Source organism: Aspergillus pseudodeflectus (assembly GCF_044049435.1).
Source record: "Aspergillus pseudodeflectus strain CBS 756.74 chromosome Unknown BJX68scaffold_2, whole genome shotgun sequence".
NCBI classification, from domain to species: domain Eukaryota; kingdom Fungi; phylum Ascomycota; class Eurotiomycetes; order Eurotiales; family Aspergillaceae; genus Aspergillus; species Aspergillus pseudodeflectus.
This window is the reverse complement of record NW_027263778.1, coordinates 572,249-597,764: the sequence shown is the minus strand read 5'-3', so window position 1 is coordinate 597,764 and position 25,516 is coordinate 572,249. Positions and strand designations below refer to the sequence as shown.

The following is a 25,516-nucleotide window of genomic DNA, read 5'->3' as shown; positions in this document are numbered from 1 at the left end:
GTAAGCAAGTCAGTATATATTATGTCACGAAACATAGAAGTATGAAAGATGCGTGCATTTTAAGTAACCGTAAGGATCATATAAAATGATAATCAGCCTTGCCAGTTTGACTAAGGGCTGCATACCTAGTGACATTCGTCTCAAGTGTGGCTTAGTTTGTTGGTCCCGAAAAGGCAATCGGTACTAGAAGCTGGCAATAATGCAAACAATGCAAACAGCTCTTCGAAACGACCATCATCGATTTTACCGACTCCATTCAACTTACAACACATCCATCGCAGGATGCTCCGCCAACATACACGCATACCCCGAATATCGGGGTTAGTGGAACCCTCACTGGCCCCGCGGCTTGTCCCAATCAGCACTCGCCGACCATGTCGCCGTCTGTTCACCCAAAAGCCCGCTCTTCAAACCCTCTCCACCCCGCGAAGTCGACCACAGCTATCCTTTCTCTCCCCATCGCCTATCAATCGAGCTCTTCCACCTCTATCTGTCCATCTCCGTCAGCACTATGCAAGGCTTGTTTCAACTGAGAGCCGCACACACTTCAAAAGGCGCATGTCGCGTGTCCTACGATTTAGTCTGTCGTTCGGCGCGATTCTCATCCTGTATGAGATTATCAAGATCGGGGTATATCAGGAAGAGCTCGAGCATAAGTGGCCCACGCCGCCGGAATGGTCGTGGAAGAGTCGATGGTGTCTCCGGGCGGCTGCGGCATGGCAGCACCCGGAGGAGATTGGAAAGTTACTGAGTGATTGGCCGATGGTGGCGGGCTATTTGAGGGAGTTGCTGATGCGCTTGGAGGATGTGGAAATTGATGGGAAGGGTATCGTTGAGCAGGAGGATGGCGGAATCTTTATTGAGGGTGTCGGAAGAACGGGTTACGACGTCACAGCGAAGAGTGAACCGTGGAGACGGGGTTACTTTCAAGCTCTCATGGGGGCCGCCAAGGCAGCAGAGAATCTTGAGGGGTGGTTGACTGATCGTGTACAGCGCGTCTCAGCACCGGCAGAGTACTTTGTTGGTCCGTCGAATCCTCGTCCTAAGCCAGTGCCAAAGAAGCAAAAGGTACCGCTTGAGGAAAACTCCGAGCCCGCGTCGCCCAGTCCAGAGGTTTTCTATATGAAGATCCTGACTACCCGTGGCTTTGATACAAGGCAAAAGGTCCAGGCAGCTCTCGCATATGCAGACTATCTGGATTACAAAGGACTTCAGAGCACTGCGGCCGACATGTATACATGGGCAATGGATATCGCGGCCGCAGGATTCCCAGTTGATGCTGCGAGTGTGGTCGACGTGAAGACAGGAGTGATCCAGAATGACGCAAAGGTCGCGCCGTCCGAGAACATCCTCCGTGTGTCAACAGCACTGGCAGTCCATCACGCCAAATTTGGGAACCTTCCCACAGCCCTATCAATCTTCACCTCTGTCCTGAAAGCCCGCCGTGCGCTCCCACCAGCCCCTCCCGGTGCGCTTCTTCCCCCTCCGCCTGCGTTCCCGAAACGGACCAGCGATCCCATCCGCTCCTTCTTCAACACTCTCAAAACTATGCTAGTCCCCGTCGAATACCCTCCACCCGCACCTTCCGGAAACGAACCACCTCTCCGCACCGCAATGGCCCCCTGTGACGAAGCAGGGCTAATGGCATATATCGGCGAAATCATCTTTGCCTCGTCCTCTGAGGAAACGGGCTTGGCCTGGACTCGCGATGCAGTTGATATCGCCGAAAGCACCCTTCTCGAGCTCGATGCATCCACGCCACAAAACCGCTGCGCTGATTGTCTTCGTGTTGGCTTGGAAAACTGGAAGACAATGGTCTCTCGGCTCGTCAACAAGGCTCAGCAAGAAGAAGCGGAGACCATTGAAAAGCGCAAGAACAAGGGTTCGTGGCTCGGCCCTTCGCAGAAGCAGATTGAGACCAAGACGAATGCGAGAAAGAGGTGGGAGGCCGAACAGTCAATCTTGAACGATCGGATCACCAAGCTTCGGCCCATAATTGTGATGGATTCGGCATTCGAAGGGCTCGTATCGGGGGTTGGCTTGTTTGTATAAGCAGCCTTCCGGGAGCCATTTCTAGTCTTTGTTCTCACAATCAAAGAGACATGTGCTTCTATGGAGTTCTGGCGGAGTTTATACCAGTCGTAATTGACTTACTTCTTATACATGAATTGGGCTTCTGGGCTAGGGTAGTTGGCTGCATGTGACTTTGTTTATGTTCAAGTGTATATTAGTACTGATGAACCCTTGATCGGTGTCTCGATCTCGCAATAGGAATGTCTCGATGCATATTACTTCGCATTCGAAGTATAGATAGTAGGGCAAACCAACAGCATTAGCCGCGCATCATGCGAATACGCTCCATATGATCTTGCCAAAGATTAACTGGAGGAATAGAAATAGGTAACAATTGGTATGGAAAGCTGACGGGTGTATATACTTGAAACCTCCCACCGAAGAGAAACAAAAAAAAACAGGTGCAGTGGGCACTTGTAAGATAATTATGCACATAAAAAGGAATGCGAAAATGGGAATCCAACAGCCGAGACTGTAGGATGAAGGGACGGGGAACTTGAGCTTGTTGAAATCAAACTTTACTGTCTAAGCGTCACCCACCGTGTCGCCGTCAAAATCAGTGATCGTAAAGTCGTCGAAGTCCAGGGTAAAATTGCCCATCACACCCGAAGGGATGAGGTCAACCACCAAGTTCCCACCCGTGGAGTTGGAGGAGAATCGTTTTAGATGTTTCTCGATGGACTCCGCTGAAAACATAGCCGCGTTGAGTTCGCCAGTTTTCTGAAGGATGTATAGCACGGCAATACGGGAGAAATCAACAACCTCAGTACTGGTAGTGTCTGGAGTCGAGGTTGGTTGTGCAGTAGCTGTAGGTGTGGGAGAAGGTTCCCCTTCTTCCGCATCTTCAGAACTCTCGGTGGTCGGGGGTGGCGTGGATTCAACAAGAATACCGTTGATCGTAGCAACAGACCTTGGAGCGAGAATTGAAGTGGTGGGAACATGCCTGAATGCAGAGACAAGCGAATCCCCATCGTCGAATGCTTGAGGATCCAGAGGGGCAGAGCGGCGTTCGTTGCTGTTGGACGATAGGCCAGTGAAAGACACTAGCGCATTTTCAGTCGTGCACGAGACGTTGTTTTGGCTAAATAGAGCCATGATAGTAACAGGATCCAATGGAATGCTAAAGTTACTCTGTGAGTCCTGGAATAGACGTGGAAGGTCATCTCCGACAGTCGCATTCCTCGATGCTGAGCCTTGAGTAATTTCAGTAGTGACACAGCTTGCATCACCTTCGTTCGTACAGCGCGAGCCAGTATAGCCATTGACGCAGACACAGGAGCAGACATCACCACTCGAGACGCTTACACCGCCGTTTGAACAAGGAGAAGTCCTCGCGCATGTTGTACTACTGCCGTCATCACTCTTGTTTTCGCGAGGGACCACAACCAAGAAGATAGGTATAAGTACGGCGGCGGCGACAACAAGAAGCAGGATGATGCAGGCGGCAATGAATGCCCATAAGGGCATTCCGCAGCAACGGCGTCGTCGAACGGTGCCTTTCTCCCCTTGGATTGCTTCTTGACCCCGTTCCTGGGAGTTCAGCTGGTGGAGTGTGGACCTCCTCCAGAAAATAGGCCAAGAAGAGCGGCCCTCTGGCGTGGCAGCAGGGTTAGGGAACGAGGCTAGGATGTCTTTGATAGAGCCAGATTTGCGATTTGGGTCACCTGTATCTCGTTAGCTTGATCAACAGGCAGCGCGCCCTTTGGCAAGGCTTACCGTGAAACGGAAATCTGGAGCCACCCCCAGCATTCAAAAGATCGTTCCGGCTTGCTGTCCGCCCATGCTCAAGATTCGTTGCAAGTTTTGTTGCACGCTTGATCAAGTCCGAGAGACTCGTAAGACTACCGCGAGCTTCAGCCTCTCGGACAGCGTTCATGTTTAGGCGAGGCGGCCTTCGGGCTCCAGGCCTTGTCTCACTCATGGTAGGAGTTCTTTGAGGTAATGTTCCATCTATTGAGGGCCGTTGATGGTTGTACGGGCGATTGGCGCCTCTATCCTCTCCCAGCATAATCGGCGGCTTTTCGGGGTCAATATGTGACTCCTCAGACGAGGACGAGTCAAAGGAGTCTCGTGTTTGTAGAACAGCTGCAATCTCCTTGAGACTAGCACCGGCCATGGGCTCTGATGCCGCAACAGTTTCGTTGTTGCTTCTTGCCGACTGTGGAGGGCCAGCGCTAGGCTTGCTTATCGTGCGCAAAGAAGGCTTGCCCCGTTTCCCAAGACTAGCCTGTCGAACTAGAGTCGCTTCAGCATGCTCGGTCGTACGTGGGGGTTGCTGAGCACCATCTGAATCGCTATCAAGATAAGCCCCCAATATATCGGATTCCCGCTGCTCAGAGTTCCAGCTAGAAGGAGTCACTCTGCTCTGCGCGTACGGCTTATTCATTATTGTTGGGCTATCAGGCAATTCCTCGGGTATTGGCGACACAGACGATCGGCGATTCTTGATCGAGCGCATTGGAGGAGGAGCGAGGTTGCCATTTTTGCTTGGAGGGAGAGGCGGTGGAAAATCAGGTATCGAAGGGATAGATCCCACAGATTCCGCTGCTGATTTCCTGAACATATCTTCGTTTGCGACAGGGATAGGTTCTCGTAGAGCAGGGTGGATGTGCTGTTGATTATGGAAAGGTTGAGAGAATGACGGGCCAGGGTGGTGAAGATGCAACGGACTAGGTACAGCGTCCGAGACGCTTCTTTCTGAATAGACAGAAGGTGATGGGAGATCTTGTCGGCTTGGGCGATGGGGAGGTGGCGTGCCTCTGGGTGCCAGCAGCCTTCCTTGCGAGTCGAGAATGTTTGACAGCCTCCCCTGCGGATCGACCAGGCGCGTTTGTGGGCTACCGTTACTCGATAGAGGCCATCCGTTTGCTTGGGGGGCACGCGGCCCCGGTGAAGGTGCGATTGTTTTTGCCTGCGGAACTCGGACCTTGGGTCGTCGACCTGCTTCTAGCATTTCTCTTGCCCGTCGAACAGATCCTTTTCTCTCGGCTAGTCTAGGGTCGGGCCGTCCATGTGAATCGCTGAGACCAGTGTCCATATTCGCGGGATGACTAGCAGGGATTGCAGTAAAAAGGTGCAAGGCGTCGATCTAGACGGTCAAACGAGTGCTTCCCAGCTTCTAGAATTTAGAGAAAGTAAGTGCTAATGTTGAGAATTACTCTGATAAAACACGGTGCACGAGAACAAAAGCCAGCTTGATATCTGCCGAGAGGATGTCCAGTGATGAAAAGGAATGTAGATGAATAGTGGCTTTCGATGACTGAGCCAAGGCAAAGACTCAATGTAGGATGCGATACCGAGTATAAATGGTTGAAAAGAATGGACTTGAGAACCAGATGCTCAAGGTTGAACGAATGTGTGTGAATTCAGAAAAAGGGCACTCAATGCCTCAAAAGATCTGGAAAAGAGAGTTAAGACTGTTTCGCAGACCACCGAAGCTGAACTGTAGTTGCTGGGTAGAGGTTGCATACCGCAATGGAATTGAAAGAATTAGAAAAGGAGGGTTGAGACTCGCTCACAGTTGCATTGTCTCTCTCAGCTGATGAGCCAACTCTTCAAGCAGGCGTGCCTGACGGATATCAAATGGTCAAATCCAGATATCGGAGACAACACCTGAATTGAGACTGACAGATTCGCCCAGAAATACCAGGATACAGAGAGCTTCAAGCTCTTGCCTGAGAAGAAAAAGAGAGATGCGACGGTGTCCGAGGTGATTCAAAGATCAAGAAAATCACTTGGACGAGAGCACCTCACGCTTGGTGGGTAATGAAAGGGAGAAAGGGTCTTCCGGAGACCCTCAAACCAAGCCTCAGACGTGAATATTGACCTCTCTTCCCATCCCTGAGCACGGCTGTCGAGGCTAACTTTGGTCAAGATTTAGACACCAGGCTAAAAATTGCACAGCCTAACTTGATGGTCAGGACCTTGGTCCTTGGATTTAGAAACTGTCAGTGGGGACGCCGTTCCGACTCCCGGCTTCCTTGACATGAGCTAGTGCGGAAATACTAGTCACAAAGGACTGCTGGGTGTCGGGATCGAGCTATCTTAGGAGCGTGTCGTTGAGTTGGCCTGGAGACTGAACACTGTGAACGGAGGGTAAAAGAGACATGCTTTGCAGCATACAGAGAGAAACAGTAATCATGTTCCAGCGACGAGAGTGAGAGTCTCGAGTCTCCAGTTCTCAAACACAGGATTTCCGCGCTTCTCTGTTGGACTACGGTGCAGTTTCATCGTTTGCAAGTCGTTGCAGCACCATCAGTCACCATGTCGTCGAAGATCTAAGCGAAAGCGATAGATTGGCCAAATGCTGTGACCCAGAGCCAGAGGATTGCTGGGGCTCTCCAAGGCGGCTGCTATTGGCTGGTCCGGGCCGCTAAATCGACGGCACGTCTCAGATATGAGAGGAATCCCCACTCATAACGGGCAGAGAATCCATCTGAAACCAGGGGAGGCGTGTGACAAGGTGTGATCCAACCCAAAAGACCAGGGTGCAGACGACTATTCGCCAATAATCGCTGAGCTTTTTCCTCGGACGCCATCAAGTGTTCGAGGTGTGTACTCTGGAGTCAGGAAGGGCCCGGCTTCCTGAATAATGTGTACAAGCATGATCCAATTAAGTTAGGGTTCTTTTTCTCTCAGGTGACGTTCCCGAACCTGGGGTCGGGCAATTTCGCTTTCAGGGGAGGCTAGGCTAGTTTGATGGACTAGCTCCGTTTCGATAACAACGCCAGCGTCGGAATAAATTAATTTGGAGACATCGAGAAGGATTATTTTCTGGAATGGGCCAACTGCCACGACGACTCATTTGCGGAAGAGGGTGAAGAGAACGATATTGAATTTTGTCCTATCAAGAGCAGCATGCGCGGGGTGCATCGACTGAATATGACAGAAAAGGAAAGGGCGATCGAACTCGATAAACCGAGTCTCATGTGATCCTGCCTGCTGAGGCTGGACCGATGACTCTCTGAGCCGTCGAATCGTGTCATCTTTTAGCATTTTGGGCCCTGATCAACTTTGATTCTGGAACTATGACGAAAGCTAATCTTCCAGCTTCAAGATGCAAGAGCCCCACAAGCGCGGCAGACGCTTCATGAGAGGGCCAGTAATAGAAATACCTGGAGCACTCACTACTGTCGTCCCAGTTCCTCCCGCAGTCGAAGAATCTTCCTCTCCGCAGCCTGCATCTCGACAACAATACTCGCTAGCTCAGGCATTTTGCATTCGATGGCTTCCGTGAAGGACTTTTGAGCGTTTCGCAAAGAAGGCGGCACTAATATTCCAAACCATCTCATGGGGTTTGAAGCGTGTGAGCCCTTCTTCTGCGAATTGGGCTTGGAGTCTGTCTCTGCCACAGGTTTTACTGGGCCTGGCAGATCTTTCGCATCTTCGACAGTATTCCTGCAGCCAGTATCATTATCAACACCAGGAAGCTTGGATTCTGCCTCTGGCTCATTGTTTGGGACTGGTAGCTCGTTCTGGTCGCTTAAACCAGACTTTTCGTTTGCATCGCTGTTTGAGGGGGATACGATAGAGAAGATCTGTTTCGTTGATGCAGCAGTATCAGGCAATTCTCCTCGTTCGATTATATAGTCTTGCTCGCCTGCGGGCGGAGGTTGTAATAAACTGTTTATAGATCGTCCGATCAGACATTTGGTTCAAATGGTGTCTGAGCAAGACTTCGAATCTTCTTTGGCCCGCGTCAACTCACACTCTTTTTGTGGCTTTCATCCGCTCGTCATAGTAATCAGCACCATACCTTCGGCCAGGGGGGCACGTATAGTTCGCTTGAGCAAGAGAGAGAAACCCCTTCCACAATGGTCAGCTATTGTTCCCACAGAAAATCTGGTAGACCGAACCGATGAGAACCTGGACGCTAACTCGCCCTGCAATTTCTGGTGTTTATCAAGGAGCTCCAGATATCGTTCCAGGAGTGTATCCAATGACCGTACAAGGTCAGTCGCTGGGTCAGAATCGGGAGCCTCTGAGGGCTGTCGGGAAGCAGGAGGGGTAGCCAGTTGTGCCATTGGGTATTGAAGAGGTGCAGGTGAGGGAAGTTGGGGATGCCGGCGAAAGTGGAGGCGGTAGCGAGTCCGATAACTCCGTCATCTCGACCCAAAAAAAGCAATAGAATTTCCCGAGCTCGAGAACCTCACAACTCAACCTCACCAGTTGACTCAGTGTCCCATCTCGTAAGTATTTCTTCGTTCATCCTCTTCTACATTCGCGATCTCTGTTCTTGTGGATTGTGTGCGACGGAACGATTCCTTGCCCCGTGGCTCTCTCCGATACTGGAGCTTGGAATCTCCGCGCCACCTCCGCTTGCGACACTCGGAATCGTAGCTAACACTTCACGAAAAGCCGCTCCTTTTCATGGCTGGACTGGCTCAATAGAGGACTTTCAATATTTGAGCTTGTTCATCCCTTGTCTCCACGCGCCCTGTTCGCCAGAGCCCGATATCTGGCCGGGTCCGGTGACATCAATCAGGTCTCCGCGGTCATCCCGATACACCTCCGCTCGCGCTCAACGATCCCCTGAGACATTCCCTCTCCGTTTTCCTTCGGCTCTTCGCCTTCATATTCCATCTCCACTCTTGATCTAAGTAGAAGTGCCACCATGTCTGTTTCTGCGCTTCAGCGGGACACTGCGTTCCAGGCCCGGTCTCTAGTAAGTGCATCCAAATTTGCACCAAATATCAAATGGATCTCGGAGCACTAATTATTCCCTGTACTGCGCAGTTCCGGTCTTTGCTTCGTCAATCCTCACAATTCTCTAACTACAATTTCCGCGAGTACGCCCTTCGAAGGACCAAAGATGCCTTCCGCGAACATCAGCATGAGACTCAGGAACGGAGAATTCAAGAGCTGATACAGGAGGGACTACAGAGCTTGCGGATGATGAAGGTCAGTCACGATATTCCTAGTGTTGGAGCGCCGGACGCCTGCCGAAATGACCTTGATCCAAGGGCCTCCGGACATCCGTCGTGACACAAGATTTGCTCACACCATCTTTAGAGACAAACCGTGATCAGTCAGTTCTATCAATTGGATAAGTTGGTTGTGGAGGGCCAAAAAACAGTGAGTTACGCATTTCCGACTTCTTCCTGGAGTTATCCTTGACAAACTGGTATAGGGAAAGGAAACCGGACAGGAAGGAGGAATTGTTCGCCAAAAGGATACTGGGTAAGATACTCACCCTAGGTTCATCGCACTTACGTCGCAAACCTAACCTGTACCAGCTGGGATTAATTTAGCAAGTCGTATACATTTTTGGAACACAATTATCTCACGTGGCGCCCCAACTGGACACCCCAGTCCAGATATTCCGTCGTGACTTTTGAGGTGCTGATGATGGCGGCGGGGAAAGAATAGACTTGGGAATCACCTGTACTTTTATCTTGAAATTACGTTCTTGTGGCTTTGATACAAATCACTCCGAAACTCGGGTCTTCTCTCAGCTATCTCCGTCAAAAAAAAGGCCTCTATTGTCTAGTTGAGTTTGTGCTGCTTCGTAAGTTGCGGAGGTTACAGGTCACGTGTCGCTCGCGCCGGGCCTCGTTCATGAGATCCCATTCGGCCTCCTCTGTCATCACCTCATTATTTCCAGCAACTTTATCGTCCATTCTCAAAACGTGGGGCGCTTCAATCATTCCGGGAACTATTAACTTCTAATTGACTTTGGGTTTTGTTTTCCGTGTAGGACCTGACTTCCAGGGAAGTCGGGATTCAAGCGGTCGCGCTCTATGCCCCCAACAGTGAGTTTCAATCACTTATCATTGCTACTGAGAGCTGCAGTCGCGTGGCTTTTATGATCAATTTTTAACAACTACGTAGTTTAGGTCCTCCCGATCAGGGCGCCAACTCGGCGACGGCGTGAATCGCACCAGAACCGGCCAGATCGACCACGATGTCTTCGAGGGACTTCCCGTTCGACGATGGACGCGCCAGATTCAAACTGTATCGCAAGAACCGAAATCCGACGGAACCGAGTCAGAACCTCCCGGACTAGGTGGGAAGCAATCCATCCCTGAGAATCCAATGCCCAGGGATAGTCATCTACTTGCTCCTATGAGTCGAGCTCTTCTGCGCGCGGCGCGTTCTGGATGCATCTACATTCGTCAAGCCTCAAAGGACTTTGAAGACGAAGAAAAGGAGACTACGGATCCGGAAGAACAACAAGTGATACAGAATACGGAGCGCAATTTCTCGATGCGCAAATGGGCAACGGTCCCCAAGCATATGGAGCCGCCAGAAGTGGAGTTTTTGGCCAAACGACGACCGGGCCTGCCATCTCTATACGGGGCCACTGCTGGCGTTGTGGAAGGTGCCAACGGGTCGGTGCCAATGAGAAAAACTCGGTTCAAGAAAGTTGATCCAGTGACGGGTAACATCTCAATCTACGCAGCATGGGTTCCTGAAGGACACAAGATTGAAGGCGAAGTTACCGACGATTCTCAGTTGGCTGCTGATAATAGCAAAGTCACAGTGACTCCCGAGGCGCCCGCCCCGGGTACTGTCATTGAAGGTGTTGGGGTGGTCAACGCGCAGGGTGTGGTCGTCGCAGAAGCAGGCTCAGCAGCAGTTCTCACTCCCCCAAGGAGACGACCTCCTCCTCCGAAGCGTAAGGCGAAGGGACTCAAGGGCAGGAGAAAGAAGGTCATGTTTGCCCCAGGTGAAGGAACCGACGCTTCTCTAGTTCATGGGCCCGCTGCTGGTGTAGGGGATAATACAGCAAAAGACACAGACTCGTCGCGAATGTCGGTGGATCAAACCACCCAGGATGATGAGGATGACGATGGTGAAGAGGGCGAGGAAAGCGATGATGGCGAGGGAGATGAGTCCGGTTTTGACGCCAAAACCCCAGAAACTCCAGGCCCGCAACCTAGTACTGAACCGGAGCTGAAGCCGACACCTGGTCCTGCAATTGAAACAGTCGCTACACCTGCATCAGCTACACAAGTGTCAGAGGCTCCATTGGCGACTAGCTCCGTGCAGCCTCCCACACATCCATCTGTGCCCCCTCTCGACGAATTGTCACGTCCGGCCACCGATTTGTCGAGCTCCATGCCTGCGAATAATCCTAGCGAAGTGAAACTTGCGCCGCCTGAAACAAAGGAAGATGTTCAAATGACAGATGCTGCGCCCGCTGATGATCGTCTGCCTCCTTCGGCACCGGTTCCTAGCACACAACCACAGATGGTTTCTGAAATCACTCAGCCAGTCCATACTGAGAAATCTCTGTCCCCGCCACATGCACAACAAGCTCCCGTGATGGAGCCAACGAACATCCCAGCGCAACGCCCTGAGGAACTCGCTGTTGAACAGCCGGCAGAGCCAATGGATATAGTCATGGCTGAATCAAATGTGTCGGTCTCCGAACCTGCCCAAGCAGCAACAGAGAGCTTAGAGGTTCCAACAGCAGTGCCGCAACCTCCGCAGGCTGAGGCTCCAGAGGCTGCCACTGTTACCCAGAATTTAGAACCTCAGCAAGACGCAAACGAGTTCGACCTGTTGGATAACTTGGAAGCTAGTCTGAACAATATGCCACAGGAGACGCCTCGTGACAGGCAGCAAGAGGTCTCAGAGCAGCGTCCACAGGATCCCACTCAGGAAGGCGCAGCAGATCCCAAGCCGGTCGTTCCTTCCCAAGCACCTATCGAGACGCTGACAGAGCCTCGACCTGAAGAAACAGCAGAGGAAGTAAGGGAACCTGCTCCTGAGGAAACCGCAACCCCAACCATACCTGCCGCCACCCTGCTTGAGCCAGAAGCAACCGCATCCCAGAAACAGGAACAACGACAACAACAACCATTACCAGCACTCCAATCGTCACCACCAACACAGGCTGAGCAGCAACAACCGCAACGGACACTCGAGCAGGCTTCAGAACCACATATACCCTCAGAACCTCTAACCTTCATCCGAGGTCCTTCAACGATACCCGAACAAGCCACAACCGAACAACCAGCTCGAAGCCCCCAGGCATCAGCTCCAGGACAAGCACCATCAGAAGCTCCAGCTCCGTCCGCGCCAACAGCAGAGCCTCCCAAAGCCCAAGACTCTCCGCTGCCACCGTCATTCCCGGTGCCTGCAGCAGAGCAACCGCGAGGAACGGAACCCTCACGTGAGGTAGTACCCCAGAATGCAAACGAACAATTGGGAGACAAGGTTTCAGCTAAGATGGACGTTACGCTTCCTGTCCAGCCTGTATCTGAAGCCCAGATTGCCCAGCCACCTCCTTCGTTTGTTCGGAGCCCTCCTATTGTTTCTGGGCCCGCCGAGCCTGTGCCTGAGGCCCAGCATGGAGAGCGACAGGTCGAGGTCGGATTAGGCCAACAAGGGCAGGAACATGAAGCATCCGGTAATACTTCTCTGCCACAAGATGAGGCAAACAAAAGCTAGATACATCAATTGGCGCTTGCCTTAATGCCAAAGCTTCGCACCACACATTGATCCTTGTATCGTCTTTTCCTTTTTGCGGCTTTTCAGCGGCGAGTGGTGTTCCGATTGGACTTGGCCCGATTCTTCTTGCATTGGTGAGATATGTGAGCGCTTACTGCTCGTGTAACAAAGTGATAAATGAGTAAACCCTGTAACACATGGACTATATTGGCGAATGGATCCCCTGAATCACGTATATTGGACTTGATTAGCTCAAAACAATAGTATCCTGTCACGCTACCCTGATCAGCCGAAAGCAAGACCTCCATTCCCTTTCTTCCAACGCACAGACACAAAACACCTGAGATATTCCATAATAGATGCCAAACATGAATCAAAATCAGAAAACGTCGAGCAATCCCAAGCCAAATAACAAATAAAGGTAAAAACGACGAGCAACTGGCAACGCCAGAGAGACCCAGTACCCTTCCGAGGCTCCGTAGTTAGGTAGCGTCCAAAGTCTTCAGAAGTAAGGATAAGTGAGACATGAGCAGAGAAAAAGAGTATCAGGCATCTATGCTAGGATCTCCAAGTCCCTGTGTATTTGCTGAGAAGAGCCAGCGAGGCTCCAAGAAAAAGGAGCAAATCTGACCAAGAGGGGCCGGGGGTACAACGAAGGACCAAAATACAGATGAGCGGGCGACTCACTCTGCAAACCTTGGAATTAATGGGAGTCAACAGCCCATCAAGGGCAAACACCACGGAACTGGTGGGCTGTAGTATCAAATCCAAAATCTGACATTGCCCCTTTCAATGTCTCTTCGTCCTCGCGGACCGTCCCGAAAAGACAATCGGGGCTTTCGCTACCTTCGAGATGTTTCTCGAAGGTCCCTTGTTGATCGTCTCTCGAACCTCTTTTAAGACATCTTTCTTCTGGGTTAATGTTCGTTTTCGAGTGGGCGAGCTCTTATTCACAGCGGCAGCCTTGGTTTTAGCTTCTGTAGAAAGACTGTGAGGCTTAGCTGGTGATGATGAAGCCTTGGAAGCTCTGGCTTTGGATGTCTGTGCCGGTTTCCTGACCCGAGCTGTAGTCTTCGCTTTTCCTCTGCTACCTTTGATTGTAGGTAGCTTGATCTTACCCCCAGATCTGGAACTCCCTGCAGTTTTCTTCGAGGCGGTATTCCTGGAATTCTTAGGCGTAACGGTGGATGGAGCTGAATTTGGTGCCTTCTTCCGGGAGACGGCCGCCTTGGTCACGGCCATTCGGGCTCTCGAAACGGCTTTTTTGACTCCGGATTTCAGGGATGATGGGGCCAGCGAGCCACGCTTCTTATTAGTACGGGAACGGGACTTGTTGAGAGCATTCTCCCTTCTTCTTTTGGCGGCATTTGCCTTCTTTGCGTCCGCAATCTCCTTTAGCTTTGCAGCTCTAAGTTCTGCACGTTGCTCTTTCTCCCGTGGCCGAGGGCCCAGAATGCCACGACATTTTTCTGAACCACATCGGCATTGCTGGACGTTCTTCTGCGAGTAAGGACTGGTAGACTGATCAGTACAAATTGCAAAACGGGGTGGGCACACTCACTCGAAATTGTAATCGTAGCTCAACTCTTCTCCTGTCATGATACCGCGGTCACCGGCAAACAGGGCCATCCGTGGCTTTCCAGCCACGGTCCACTTCTCCATACGACAGTTAGGCTCGCAGGCATGGTTCACAAAACGAGCGATGGAGCCACGGGTGGCGTCGATAATCATGTTTTGATCAAAGTACATCAGGTAATAGCACTATTTATATGTTAAAAACAAGCCAAAGACACTGCGGACAGGGGGAGCAAAAAGACCTCGTTCTTTTTGTAAATAGTGCGCATGCGTTTCTCGCATTCCGCTTGAGTTATGATCTCTCCCGTATATTCCACAATGATCTGGTTTGGTTCGAACGTGCGGTTACTGCGAACACCGTAGCCGCGGTCTGCAGTCTTAATCACCTCAACTCCAACATTATACTTGCCCCCAGCCTTAGCCCTCTGTTTGAGCTCTTCAAAGTTCCGATTGCCGCATTCAGGGCCAAGCCCACAGATGCTGTTGTCACACTCATAGAACATGTAGCGATTCTGGCAATCTTGGTCACAGCCGGTCTCTGGTATGCAAGTACACTTGGACAGCTCCTCTTCCTTCGTCGCTCGCCAAATGCTGCCAGCTTCGCCGACAAAGACGTCTAATCATTAATCAGTATTATTCCTCCTCCATGAATGGTGATTTCACGTACTTTTGTTTGTTTTTCTCCATTCGTTGGGCTTTGGCTGGCCTGGAGGAAGAGGGGAGTAGATATCAAAAGGGAGCTCAAAATCTCTCCCCGTTTGCAGTAGTCTCTCGCCGGCAAACATCGGCAGCGGCAGAAACCTCCTTTGGGGGTTGGGCTGGTTTTGGTTGAGACTTTTTCTCCTCGCGGTTTTTGTTCTGTTTTGGCTTGGTCGAGAGTTTGTATATTCTTGCCCCGAGTAAAGACCATGAGTCAACCAGCGCTTCGCCTTGAACCGAGCGATAGCCTCAGAAGGCGCAGGTGCTTCCTGCGCAGTCTCCGACCCTGATCGATCTTTGGTAGGAGGTTCACTGTCTGCTACACGTCGTTTCTTAGTCGGCGGCTGCTCGGTGGATTCAGAGTCCTCTTTTGGAGCAGCAAGTTGACGAGGTCTAAGACTGGACCTTCTGTCCGGTTCCGTCGTGGCGCTCCGTTTTCCCAACACAGTAGACGCGCGCCCAGCGAGATCAGAGATCTTCCCCAATATGCTCAGGCGCGAGGAGCGCCTGATAGGTGTCTGGTTGTCTGGTTTGGTAGCTGTAGAGCTTTCTCTTGGCCTGTTGTGACTCTTGTCCCGGGCTAATGCCTGCTCCACGCGTTTACGTAGGGTCCGGGGTGGCAAAGCGCCAGGCACGTCCTCCGGCTGTAATTCGTGCGATGACTTCGAGAGCGGAGTATCTGGAGCCATCGGGTGGTCGCCAGGATCCATATGGTCCTGCACAAGACTCGTTTCGGTTTGCAGAGCCGACTCCATGATCGCGATGCTATGACGAAGTTGGGAGGAGCGAAGTTTCTTTCCCAGCGGCGCAGCGCCATTGTCCAGACCCTCGACGAGAATCGTATGCTCAATTTTCTCGGCAATAAATGGTGAACCATGATCGCCCATCTCCGCGTCGATATCCAGGCGTGCCGTTCCCCGCAGCGAAGCGCGTGTCACACGTGTAGATCGTCGCCGTAGGGTAGGTTTTTCTTCATTGGACGCGTTTTCATTGTTGCTAGAGGTTTCCGAGCGGCTGTTTTCGGGTGTGAGAAGTTGCTCGGTGTATTCGAAAGCCATTGTGGCGTCAAGGGGCTTCTTCACGAGGTCCGAGATGGTTGCGGGAGTTGCGGGAGACGCGCCGGACAATCCTAGTCCGCCATCCATAGCGCGGTGTGCAGGATGAGGCTTGCGGCGAGTGCTGTATCTTCAGTCAAAATGATAACGGCTGGAAAGGCTGAGCTGTCCGGGGGTCCAGGGTTTCGTAGAGGAGTGACTAAACTACGGGGGCTCTGTTGGTCAGAAACTAGCCTGCCGATGGAGAGCTGGAGAGAGAAATAATCCGCTTATCAGGAGGAACGCTGGGAACGCCCTATAAGCCGGAGATCATTTTGCAGATAACACGAGCAGCTGTCCAAGTGACAAAAAAGGTACCAAAAAGAGACAAAAAAGGGAAGGGGTTTCGGTTTGGGGGTTGGATGGAAGGGGAAGAGGAGAGAGGAGGATGCAGATGGCAGAAGTGGAAGGAGAGCAGGACTCTGGTGTAGTGACAGTCTCAGCCGCGGAATGCCCCCCTCCCAACTGATTCCGGAGAACAAATCCCTCATTTACACTTGTTTCTCCTTCTACTTCGTCTGCTTTTCTGCTCCGTGCATTTCACTCCGCTCGATATCGAAAAGTCGGCTTTTTGCTATCTATATCTCTTCCGCCTGGTTGATGGACTACTCAACTCTACAGGGGAGACTATCCAGGTAGATACCACGATCTACTCAATCTGGCGGAGTTGACTACTATGCCTATGATGACTCATTCATTCGTCTCTACAGCGGGTGTCTCGATTTGATATCTACGGTGTGCACATGCCCCATGAGACATTTCGTCAAGCAGCCTTCTGAAATGCCACTCGGAGCTTCCACTCGGCGACTCAAGAGAACAAGGGTTCCCGCATTCGAAGACTTTCAAATCTCCTACTGTGGTATAAGTCATACAGAAAAACCTTGGGTGCTGTCACTTTCCTGGCTCCAGCTCTGCACATCTACTGATTTCCAGATATATGAAGCGCACAACTCAATGTTCGCAAGGTTTCATTTTGCAGCTTCCATTTACCAGAGAAATGGCAGCTCCGTTAGTCACAGAAGATCACGCAGGGTGCTCTGTCTCAGTACTTTCACGAATCCTAAAGAGTGCAGTGGCTGCCAAATGTTTATTCCCAAAAGTCAGAGTCAAATCCAAGCGGCAGCGGATTCGCCAGGTAGTTGGTCAGAATGTAAATGGGAACAAATCTACGCTCAGCATAATAAGGGCTCTCAAGCCTCTTTCCCCTTCCAATGCTATTCATTCGCGACCCGGTGGTTTTCAACTGGCTACTCGCATCCCAGCATGGTCGATTCCCGCTCCATGAAACCCAGTTCAAAATTTCAATCAAGAATATGTGAAATGACAGCATTTTTCACTGCAAGCTATGCTACATCCCTCTCATCTGGGTCTTGGACTTTAATATCAATCATCATTGCACTAGGCTGTTCGAGTGAGATACCACTCATTTGAGAACAAGGCCGGCTGCGGCTATGCATGTGCTGATAACTCACCACCTTGTCTCAACCCAAGCGCCTAGAGCAATCCTTCCTCTGTAACAGCCTTTCCAGACCTTTATATAAGTGATGCTATCAATCATTCTCGCTGCAACCGGACGGGACGTGCTCAACAGGCTCAATGCATATACTCATGTTGCCATATTGATGCATTATGGAGAATTTCTTACTTGCCCTAATCCGTGCTAGCTCTGTAATTGCCCCCTTTCCCGGCCGATGGGCCCCGCAAATCGGCAGGGTTAAGGCGGCCTCCCCACTCTGGCACAGCTGGCTCACTTTTGCGGTCTCTTATTGGCTGGGGCTGTATACCCCGTAGGTAGTACATACGGAGTAAGGTACAGTCTCACCTGAACTTTCAAGAGCACCATGTCAAGGAGCTGCTCTGATAATAACTGCGATGGTTCTCGGGGGACTCCTCAGACTGTAACCTGGTCATACTTCAATAATCCTCAAATACTCTCTGTTGACTTTTTATTTATCGAGGCCAGCATCGGGTGAAGTACAGCCAGCATCTGAGCAGATCAGCCCACCTCAGCGTTTCGTTAATGTTAGAGCAATATATATTTATTTATCTAACAGGACGCATCGACAAGTAAATCGAATAGATCGTTCGACATGCTCCAGGCATCTCATTTCAAGAATTAGTTTAAGCCAATAGAGTCGCTACCTAATACAGCCGTCCATCCATGTACACAAATCCCAAGAAAATCTTGCGGGCTGTCTAGCTACTTGGTATAGATACAGGCCCGTCAATATCACAAGACAAGAATAGGAAAATGTTTGAAGAGAGGGAATGAAGTCCGAGACCCAATGACAGGATAGAATAGGTAAAGATATACATAAGTAAGAGATCGTAAAGAAGAAGGCGGGGAGAGAGATCAACCCAAGGAGCTACCTCAGCTCCGATTCGGTGGAGCAGGAACTCGCTGCATTTCGATATCGTTCTGAGGTTCAACGTTGCGAGGAAGAAATTTTCGCTTCATCGTACTTAATCGTTGGTCTCCTTCCTGATAATAATCTTTGAATTGCATGTAGGTCGGCGGTCGTGGTCGGCCGAATACCGCAATCCAGTTCCGGATGACGTTCCCTTGTGTGAAAGGGCGATGACGATCGGCTTTGGCAAACTTGTGCGAGTTCAGGTACTCCCGCGTGGTTTCGCCCCGACCGACGAGGAAGAGATGGTAAGCCCACAATGAGGCAGGGTATGGAGCTGCTATGGCTCCGTAAATGACCATAGCAAAAGGCACTCTCCACTTGTCAATGGCGTCGCCAAAGTTGATGCCTTCTTGAGATCGGTACACAAGAATGTGTGCCAAGCTAGCGCCGAGTAAGAAGAGCGCTAGGAGTGTGGACGTGCTGACAAAGGCAAAGAAGTAACGGTAATTTCGGCGGCCGACACAATTGTTCAGCCAAACACAATGGTGGTCGAGGGTCTCGATACAGTTGTCGCAGACGCGGCAGTGGTAGCATCGCGGAGGACGCCAGATAGAGCAAGTCTTGCAGTACTTGACAGGCACATCCATAGCGGCAACGTCGGAAGTTGCGAGCTTCACCATGACCCAGTCATTCGTTGGAGGGCCGATGGCGAGAGGGTCGTCTGACGGATTGGGCGGAGGCATCTGGTGGAGGTTACGGGGGATAACACCGGGATCGACTACCGACGCATGTATAAATGAGGAGAAGCAAAGGTAGAAGAGGTAGGCGAAAAGAATTGGGATAGCCGGAGAGACGTGATGCCATAGCCATGGGCCACTGGAAAATTGTTAGCACAGAAAGAACGTAGAGTAAAGAATGTATTTGAGCGATGCATACGAGTAACCAAAGAACAAACCGGTAGGAACCAGGACAAGAAATCCGGTTGCAATGTTGACTGGCTTGTCCCTAGAGTTTTGAAACCTCCCCCCACCCCAAAAGATAGTGTTACCAACAAAGTATTCGTAGTTCCTGCCCTTGTCGCGATTATTCACCGGAGGTGGCCGCTTCTCAATGGACCTTGGCGATGATTCTGCTGATGATAGCCGTTCATGTGTTCTACTGTTGCGATTCTCAGCCGGTGCATTTCTATTCTGCAGCGATAGGAAAGAAAGAGGTGATCTCTGCGGGGTCTCGGGCTCGGTTGTGGTCTTATAATTCACCCCAAGATTGAGGTGCGGTGGTCGATTTCGGTCGGGTATAAGATTCGCGCTTTCGCTTCGCACCGTGGTATTCGCCGTGGGGCTGGCATTTGAGGTACCTCTATCAGGTATGATCGGATCGGTGAACTCAGTCCCTCGGGAAGGGGGTACTTCTTGATCCACAGCTGGAAGGGAGTTGGGGAAGGTACTGTTCGAGACCAAGCTCCGTCTGTTGTGGTTGAGTTGATCCCCCCAATCTTCGGATGATGCCGTTGTCTCCTTTGTCACTGGACGGCCTCGATGGGCTTGTAGGCGCTGAGATGACATTGGTCGGAAGAAACCCGAAGCAGCCAGCGAAGGGATGTGTGTTCGGCTCAATCTGCTCCCGGAGCTTCCTGGCCGGTTGGTGATTTGGCTAGTGGAAGTAATGGAGCTCCTCGCCGGCGGCGGGCCTCGTCGGGATACGGAGTGTCGTGACTGCGGTACTTGCGACGACACCGTATATGATTGTGACTGGTCGCCGTCTTCTGAAGCCATGTCCGTCACTCGGGATGAGATGCCTCCAATCGACGGAGGGCGAGGAATGCCCAACGCGTGCGGTGTAGGAGGAGGGTTTGTAGAGTCATTGTTCTCTGAACTTTCCGGTTGGAACGCCATATCGATGGCAAGTTGCGGAGTTGGCTATTGACAATCGCAAAATCTCATCTCGCGGTGCGGTCGGTTCCGGGCAATGTTCGGCGAAGGCTCATGAGATGGTAAGGAGCGACAAGAAGTAAGAAGCGCGCAGAAAATCCAAGATCAATGGATAGAATAAAGAGCGTAGGAGGCCTGATACAAACAATTTATAGTTAGCTATCTGCAGCATCATCCACCAGCCCGCGCATTTTGAGATAGGCTCGGGGCGCTACCTGCCCCTGTCTCTCCCAAGGAGGGTTCTTAGCCACTAACATACCTTGAGGAGCCGTGATTTGGGGGAAAACTACTCGCGAACGCGGATTTGCAGCACGTTCACTAGCAAGCCACCCACATAATGAATATGCAGCTGGGTAGTGCAAAAGCGAGAAGCCGTAAGGAGCGGAATGGAAAAGCGAACAGTAACTCCAAGTGCAGGTCTACAACATCAGCATTGGGTCACAATTCGGCAGGCGGGATGACTAAGCGCCACACTTTGCGACCAACCAGTCGGATGTCACCTGATGGTCGCGCCGTCATCGTCCGACCTCAACCTGAGTCGAGTTCGCCCTCCCGCTTTTGCAAGACAATTGCTCCCCTCCAATCCTCGCAGCAACCGCGATTTCTCGCTTTCAAATCACCACGATGTCTTCGATTGCCGCCATGGCCTCTCGCCGGGCCTTTACCCGCCAGGCTCTTTTCCGCGCTCCCCAGCGCCGCCTCTACAGCTCCAAGCTGGAGGAATCCAGCCTCGACCAGGCTCCCAAGCGTGACCCCGAGCTCTATGTACGCATTTCTATCGAATTCGATCGGGTTCAGGCAAAATAATGAGGCACTCGTGTCTAATTGGAAATAGGTCTTGCTCGGTGTCATGTCTGGTGCTTTCTTGATTGCCGGCTGGTAAGGATCATGCCATATTCCGTGCTCCTGGGGAGATGCCCAAAACAGTTGCTATGCACTCAATCGATAATCAATGGCATATGGACTTCGATATGCACATACTAAGATCTTTGTGCCAATAGGTACTTCGGCAAGAAGCCCACCTCGGTCACCTCCGAGAGCAACGTCCGCATCCCCGACAGCTCCATGCCCTGGGAACGTGAGGACACTGGTGGCAAGTCCTACAAGTACCAGTACCACCCCAACGGAGATAAGAGCCAGCCTCTCCGTAACGCTCCCAGTGCTTTGAACACTGTTATCGTGCCCAACGTTACCCTACCCGCGGTATGAATTATTTCCGTGTTGTCCCGCATCCGAATTGCCATTGACGTTTTCTGCTTTAGGACCTCCACGAGCGCTTCAACAAGTACGGCAAGGAGGAGTATGACTTTTAGACAAGAGAATATTATGTTGCTTGTGCTGGGGAGGCCTTGATGCTGATCGTTGTACAACAAAATTCCCCATTCCGAAGATTAGAGTAGTGAGAGTGTTAGCAAGAGCCTGTGCATAGTTGTTTTATAACCTGACTCAATTTGAGAGTTTCTTTTGTTGTCCAACCATAGATTATTAGACTACATAATCATTGTACAATGCCACACACTCGTAAGTTTAGTCAGTCAAAAGGGAGAATCATTGTCAAAAAAAAATTACAGAGAAGTGGGCGTTGTGAGATAAAGAGAACAAGAGAAGGAGTGTCAAAGATGGTGATGAAAACGCGGCAGCTAAGCCCAGAACAAACGCCCGCTTATATTCCCCTTTCAGAGAGTGGCATCATTGCCCTCGCTGGCTGGCTTCGGCTCGGGAGAATCAACTTCTTCCTTTAAGCTTCCTGCGCCAGCCGCGGAAGCGGGGCTGTCTTCCGCAACTTCCTCTGGCTTGTCGAAAGTCTCAGGATTCTGGCCCTCAACGTCTGGGTGAGGTGGAGCAATCTCGCCATCAACCATGTCAACCAAATGGCCGTGAGCTAGACGAGTCCGGGTCTCGTGCCTTGTCTCAAAGGATACCTTGCCCTCCTTCCTTAGCGATTCCACCACTTCCTCATCAAGAATATTACCCTGGTGATCACGGTACTCTACTCGTGCTTTGGTAGAACGAAGTTGAGTGGCACTGGAGGTGATCTTGGGTTCCTCGCTTTTGACCTCGGCAGGTTTCTGCTTCTTGACTTCCTGCTTGGGCTGCTGTTTCGGCTCCTCCTTCTTAGCTGCCTTCTTAGCTGAAGGGGCCGCATCAGAAGGAGTCGGCGTTGTTGGGATCGCGGCGTTTGCGCTTGTAAATTGGGTTACATATTGATTGAGCTGAACTATATTAGAGACAGCCCCAGCGAAATAGTTCTTGGCTATTCAGCACTTACATCAGTATAGAAAGTGTTGCAGTCGAAATCCCAAGATTTCAAAAGTTTAACTTGCTTGCAGGCATCCTTTGTCCAGGGATTGCCATAAACCAGCGGGGAGTAGATTGTGAATGTGAAGATAGTGAGCGCAAGGAAGATACCAGCCAATGCCTTTCCAATGACAGGCCGAGATGGAAGGCCCAGGCTGCTGATACGGTGTGTGATAAAGTCGAACTCCTGGGCAAGAGTGAGGATAGCAAAATAGAGGGCCGGGAAATAGTGGTGCAGGAAGAGCTGGCGCGCCATAAGATAGAACGGGAAGTAGTGGAAGAACCATCCAAGTACACTGCTGCCGATTTCGTAGTCGAATCTCTTAAAGGTAGAGTTTCGATAGTCATTGCAGTTTCGCTGCCAGCGAATGACAGAAATACCCTTGAAAATGACATATATCAGGATAGCAGCGGTCGACGAATACCAGACAAACGGATTTCCGAACAAGTACACCTGCCGATGATCACGCCCCCAAAAGTTGATGCCACGGAGGAGCGTGGGCCACGACGGGGGACGGGAATCCCAAGCGTGGGAGTCCGTCAATCCGGCATTGGTAGTCCACATGACTTTTTGGAGCTCAAAGAACTTGCCGAAGAAGCCGGGATTCCTGTAGGTGACCTTTTCTGCGTCCGCGGGTAACATCGGGTGCTTGTTCGATTCAACATACCATATGCTGTTGGGTAACGAAGCTCCCTTTGCACAAGTGACTTCCTGTTGATCAAAACCCCATTCTGGCAGCTTGACCTTGTGAGAGAACAGGACACAACCAGTCATGACATGGACGAGACGGAATTTGGACTGGATGGTACGCAGTCGCTTCTTTGCCTCCTCTCCGTCCGACAAAGATTTGACAATCTCGACGCGCCAAAAGTCGTTGGCATCACCCGCAAAGCCTTCGTATCCATATGCTGAAACTTCAAACTGCCAATCCACATCAGTCACAGGGGGACGTTCATTATGCGAGTGTATCCTTCGGCGAGTCATCATGTGGTTAAGCCTAATGACTGCGCCATCTTCAATGTAGTTTGCAGTGATGTTATCCCAGGCGAGAGGGCCTTCAATCTCCGCACCGTCAGCGCCGATAGGCTGTGTCTGATTCTCCGCAATGAAAAGGTTGTTGTCGTCCTTGTGGGGATAAAGGGTGATTTGCTGTTGTTTGCTGCCGGTGGGATACATGTGACTATGGGAATGCAAGTAACCGCCCTGCGTGTTATGGTGGCGGATGCTAAGACGGGAGCCGAATATGACATCTGCAGGCACGGCGGCCATACCCTTGGAGTTCAAAGTCGCTTGAAATTCAGAGGACATGAAACCATCGCCCTCTCCCGGGTTTACCAGGCATTTGAAGTGAATGGCGAACATGGCACAGTAGAATCCGAGCGGGATCACGATTAAGCAAAACATTCTCGCAAAGAAATGTTTGAACCAGAGTCGCTGAATAACAGTCAGAAAGTATCTTACTCATAAAAAAAAAAGGAAAGACTTACAGGAGTAACAGTCCTAGTATCACCAAGCACCACCCAAAGTTGAAGGATGGTGAGGGAACCAACCCAGGCGACTGTAAAGAGGCCAACCCATTTCGTACTCAGCGTAGCACCTAAACTCAGGCCAGTGGCTACCAACCAGAACCACCAGGGTCCGCGAAAGGCGTGTGATGGCCCGAGCTCCTGTTGATTCGTGAAACAAGTGAATGAGAGAGCGGTAAGCGCTGTAAAGAACACGAGGGGAGAATCCAAGAGAATAAAGCGAGACTGGGTGACTAGGCCATTCTCTATGCGGGATTAGCAGGCAGTTGCAATTCTGGGCCGTGGATGAGGGCTTACCGAAGAGGATTGCACCAGCTCCCAGTACTGCAGTGGGGGTACGACATCCCGTGGCCTTTAGGGTCAAGAACATTATCGGCACGGTCAGGACACCCAAGATTGCGGGGAGCATCCGCATAGCTACATATGGCACCCCGGGCTCGAGGTAGTCCTTCCCAATCTCTTTGAAATCAAAGTTCCCTTTGAAGCCAGCGAGCCAGCCTGCGAGTGTGATAAGGAGCTTGGCGAGAGGCGGGTGAACGTCCATGAAAAAGCGACCCTTGATATACTTTGTAGCGAAGCCGCCGAAGCTGTTCGAAGGTTAGGCGTGCACATAGGATCTCCCAGAGTCGCAGGAAACGTACTGTACTTCGTCAAAGACAACGCTGCTCGGTTGGTAAATCCTGAAGAGGCGCACGACAGCGGCGACTATTGTCACCAGAACCATAACCTTATAGTCGGATGTCGGGAGGTTGAAGATGTCGTTATTCGTGACGCCATCGGATTGGTAGCTGGATGGTACGGCAGCAACTTTCTTTCGGTTCTTTGGCCGAGGGGAGCGACTAGGCGAGCGCGAGGAGGTTCGTGGAGGGCGGACGTCTAGGGTGTCCCTGGATTTCGGCGCCATCTTGAAGCTGGGGGTCCCAATGGAGAAGCAGTGGGTCGATGAAAGGTAACTGAATAGTAAAGAAGAGAGCGACGGTTTATTCCAATTGTAAAAATAAAGGAGCAAGGATTAGGAAGTCATAGAGAAGTCGATTGCAGCTTTAATACTCCGACTCCCAAAAAGCGGTGATCCGAAAGCTCACGCCAGAGGAGAGCGAATTGAAGAATTGGGCGCAAGAAGAATGATAGGAGAATTGCTGAATATGTGTTGTCGAGGCTAACCACAGAGCGCCATGGCCGAAGAAAAGAAAGGAAGGGTAAGAGAAGAACAGGGGGCTTAACGAGGTCGTTTGGTCGAGGCTCTAAGGAAGCGAAGCCGAACAAATGATGTGTAGTCGGCCAAAGTTAACACGTGTGGTCGAAGCGCTTACGGACGAACCCGCTTTCATACTCCTCAGGTCACAGTGGCTGTAATGATTCTTTTATGGGCGGAAACAGGGTGTTCAATATTACAGGGAGCTAAGTATTAAAAGCGAATCAAAATCTGAATCATCTCAAATGAAACCAGCGAGACCAAGCCGACAGGATTAACTTGTCTCAGTCAGAGTCTGGCCCTCCTCGTAGTTCGTATTGAGATGTATAGCTTACGTAACCGGAGCTATCTCCTCTTGGACTAGCCTTGGCGCCT

General features: G+C 51.2%; 10 protein-coding genes across 10 annotated transcripts; 5 read left to right on the top strand and 5 right to left on the bottom strand.

Moving 5' to 3' along the window:
* Window positions 1–265: 265 nt before the first annotated feature.
* BJX68DRAFT_224635 (uncharacterized protein) lies at window positions 266–2,288 on the top strand. The gene has a single exon (XM_071038284.1). The coding sequence runs from the start codon at window positions 283–285 to the stop codon at window positions 2,050–2,052; it is 1,770 nt and encodes a 589-aa protein (XP_070904928.1). The 5' UTR covers window positions 266–282; the 3' UTR covers window positions 2,053–2,288.
* A 77-nt stretch (window positions 2,289–2,365) lies between these two features.
* Window positions 2,366–5,244, bottom strand: BJX68DRAFT_80693 (uncharacterized protein). Its single transcript, XM_071049794.1, has 2 exons — window positions 3,790–5,244; window positions 2,366–3,737 (listed from the first exon to the last, which is right to left on the bottom strand). Exons 1-2 carry the CDS (start codon window positions 5,108–5,110, stop codon window positions 2,599–2,601), a joined length of 2,460 nt encoding a protein of 819 aa, XP_070904927.1. The 5' UTR covers window positions 5,111–5,244; the 3' UTR covers window positions 2,366–2,598.
* A 1,955-nt stretch (window positions 5,245–7,199) lies between these two features.
* BJX68DRAFT_261198 (uncharacterized protein) lies at window positions 7,200–8,096 on the bottom strand (the record flags this gene model as incomplete). The annotated part of the gene is made up of 3 exons (XM_071044107.1): window positions 7,200–7,695; window positions 7,781–7,878; window positions 7,929–8,096. 3 exons carry the CDS (start codon window positions 8,094–8,096, stop codon window positions 7,200–7,202), a joined length of 762 nt encoding a protein of 253 aa, XP_070904926.1.
* Window positions 8,097–8,200: 104 nt separating this feature from the next.
* Window positions 8,201–9,601, top strand: BJX68DRAFT_224624 (LYR motif-containing protein). Its single transcript, XM_071038283.1, has 6 exons — window positions 8,201–8,261; window positions 8,431–8,737; window positions 8,809–8,973; window positions 9,085–9,147; window positions 9,203–9,252; window positions 9,309–9,601. Exons 2-6 carry the CDS (start codon window positions 8,687–8,689, stop codon window positions 9,316–9,318), a joined length of 339 nt encoding a protein of 112 aa, XP_070904925.1. The 5' UTR covers window positions 8,201–8,261; window positions 8,431–8,686; the 3' UTR covers window positions 9,319–9,601.
* Window positions 9,602–9,685: 84 nt separating this feature from the next.
* On the top strand, window positions 9,686–12,513 carry BJX68DRAFT_80657 (uncharacterized protein). Its single transcript, XM_071049793.1, has 2 exons — window positions 9,686–9,824; window positions 9,904–12,513. Exons 1-2 carry the CDS (start codon window positions 9,813–9,815, stop codon window positions 12,469–12,471), a joined length of 2,580 nt encoding a protein of 859 aa, XP_070904924.1. The 5' UTR covers window positions 9,686–9,812; the 3' UTR covers window positions 12,472–12,513.
* Window positions 12,514–13,019: 506 nt separating this feature from the next.
* Window positions 13,020–15,981, bottom strand: BJX68DRAFT_80653 (putative histone-lysine N-methyltransferase (Ash1)). Its single transcript, XM_071049792.1, has 4 exons — window positions 14,714–15,981; window positions 14,289–14,662; window positions 14,033–14,232; window positions 13,020–13,984 (listed from the first exon to the last, which is right to left on the bottom strand). The coding sequence occupies exons 1-4, from the start codon at window positions 15,888–15,890 to the stop codon at window positions 13,261–13,263; spliced, it is 2,475 nt and encodes an 824-aa protein (XP_070904923.1). The 5' UTR covers window positions 15,891–15,981; the 3' UTR covers window positions 13,020–13,260.
* Window positions 15,982–16,222: 241 nt separating this feature from the next.
* On the top strand, window positions 16,223–17,116 carry BJX68DRAFT_224619 (uncharacterized protein). Its single transcript, XM_071038282.1, has one exon. It carries the CDS (start codon window positions 16,290–16,292, stop codon window positions 16,476–16,478), a length of 189 nt encoding a protein of 62 aa, XP_070904922.1. The 5' UTR covers window positions 16,223–16,289; the 3' UTR covers window positions 16,479–17,116.
* Window positions 17,117–17,839: 723 nt separating this feature from the next.
* On the bottom strand, window positions 17,840–20,521 carry erf2 (palmitoyltransferase ERF2). Its single transcript, XM_071038281.1, has 3 exons — window positions 20,381–20,521; window positions 19,127–20,256; window positions 17,840–19,066 (listed from the first exon to the last, which is right to left on the bottom strand). The coding sequence occupies exons 2-3, from the start codon at window positions 20,083–20,085 to the stop codon at window positions 18,211–18,213; spliced, it is 1,815 nt and encodes a 604-aa protein (XP_070904921.1). The 5' UTR covers window positions 20,086–20,256; window positions 20,381–20,521; the 3' UTR covers window positions 17,840–18,210.
* Window positions 20,522–20,618: 97 nt separating this feature from the next.
* Window positions 20,619–21,582, top strand: BJX68DRAFT_224617 (uncharacterized protein). Its single transcript, XM_071038280.1, has 4 exons — window positions 20,619–20,886; window positions 20,957–21,000; window positions 21,123–21,324; window positions 21,384–21,582. The coding sequence occupies exons 1-4, from the start codon at window positions 20,746–20,748 to the stop codon at window positions 21,432–21,434; spliced, it is 438 nt and encodes a 145-aa protein (XP_070904920.1). The 5' UTR covers window positions 20,619–20,745; the 3' UTR covers window positions 21,435–21,582.
* On the bottom strand, window positions 21,386–25,404 carry pmt1 (protein mannosyltransferase 1). The gene is made up of 5 exons (XM_071049791.1): window positions 24,588–25,404; window positions 24,244–24,533; window positions 23,908–24,191; window positions 22,391–23,854; window positions 21,386–22,334 (listed from the first exon to the last, which is right to left on the bottom strand). The coding sequence occupies exons 1-5, from the start codon at window positions 24,848–24,850 to the stop codon at window positions 21,798–21,800; spliced, it is 2,838 nt and encodes a 945-aa protein (XP_070904919.1). The 5' UTR covers window positions 24,851–25,404; the 3' UTR covers window positions 21,386–21,797.
* Window positions 25,405–25,516: the final 112 nt, after the last annotated feature.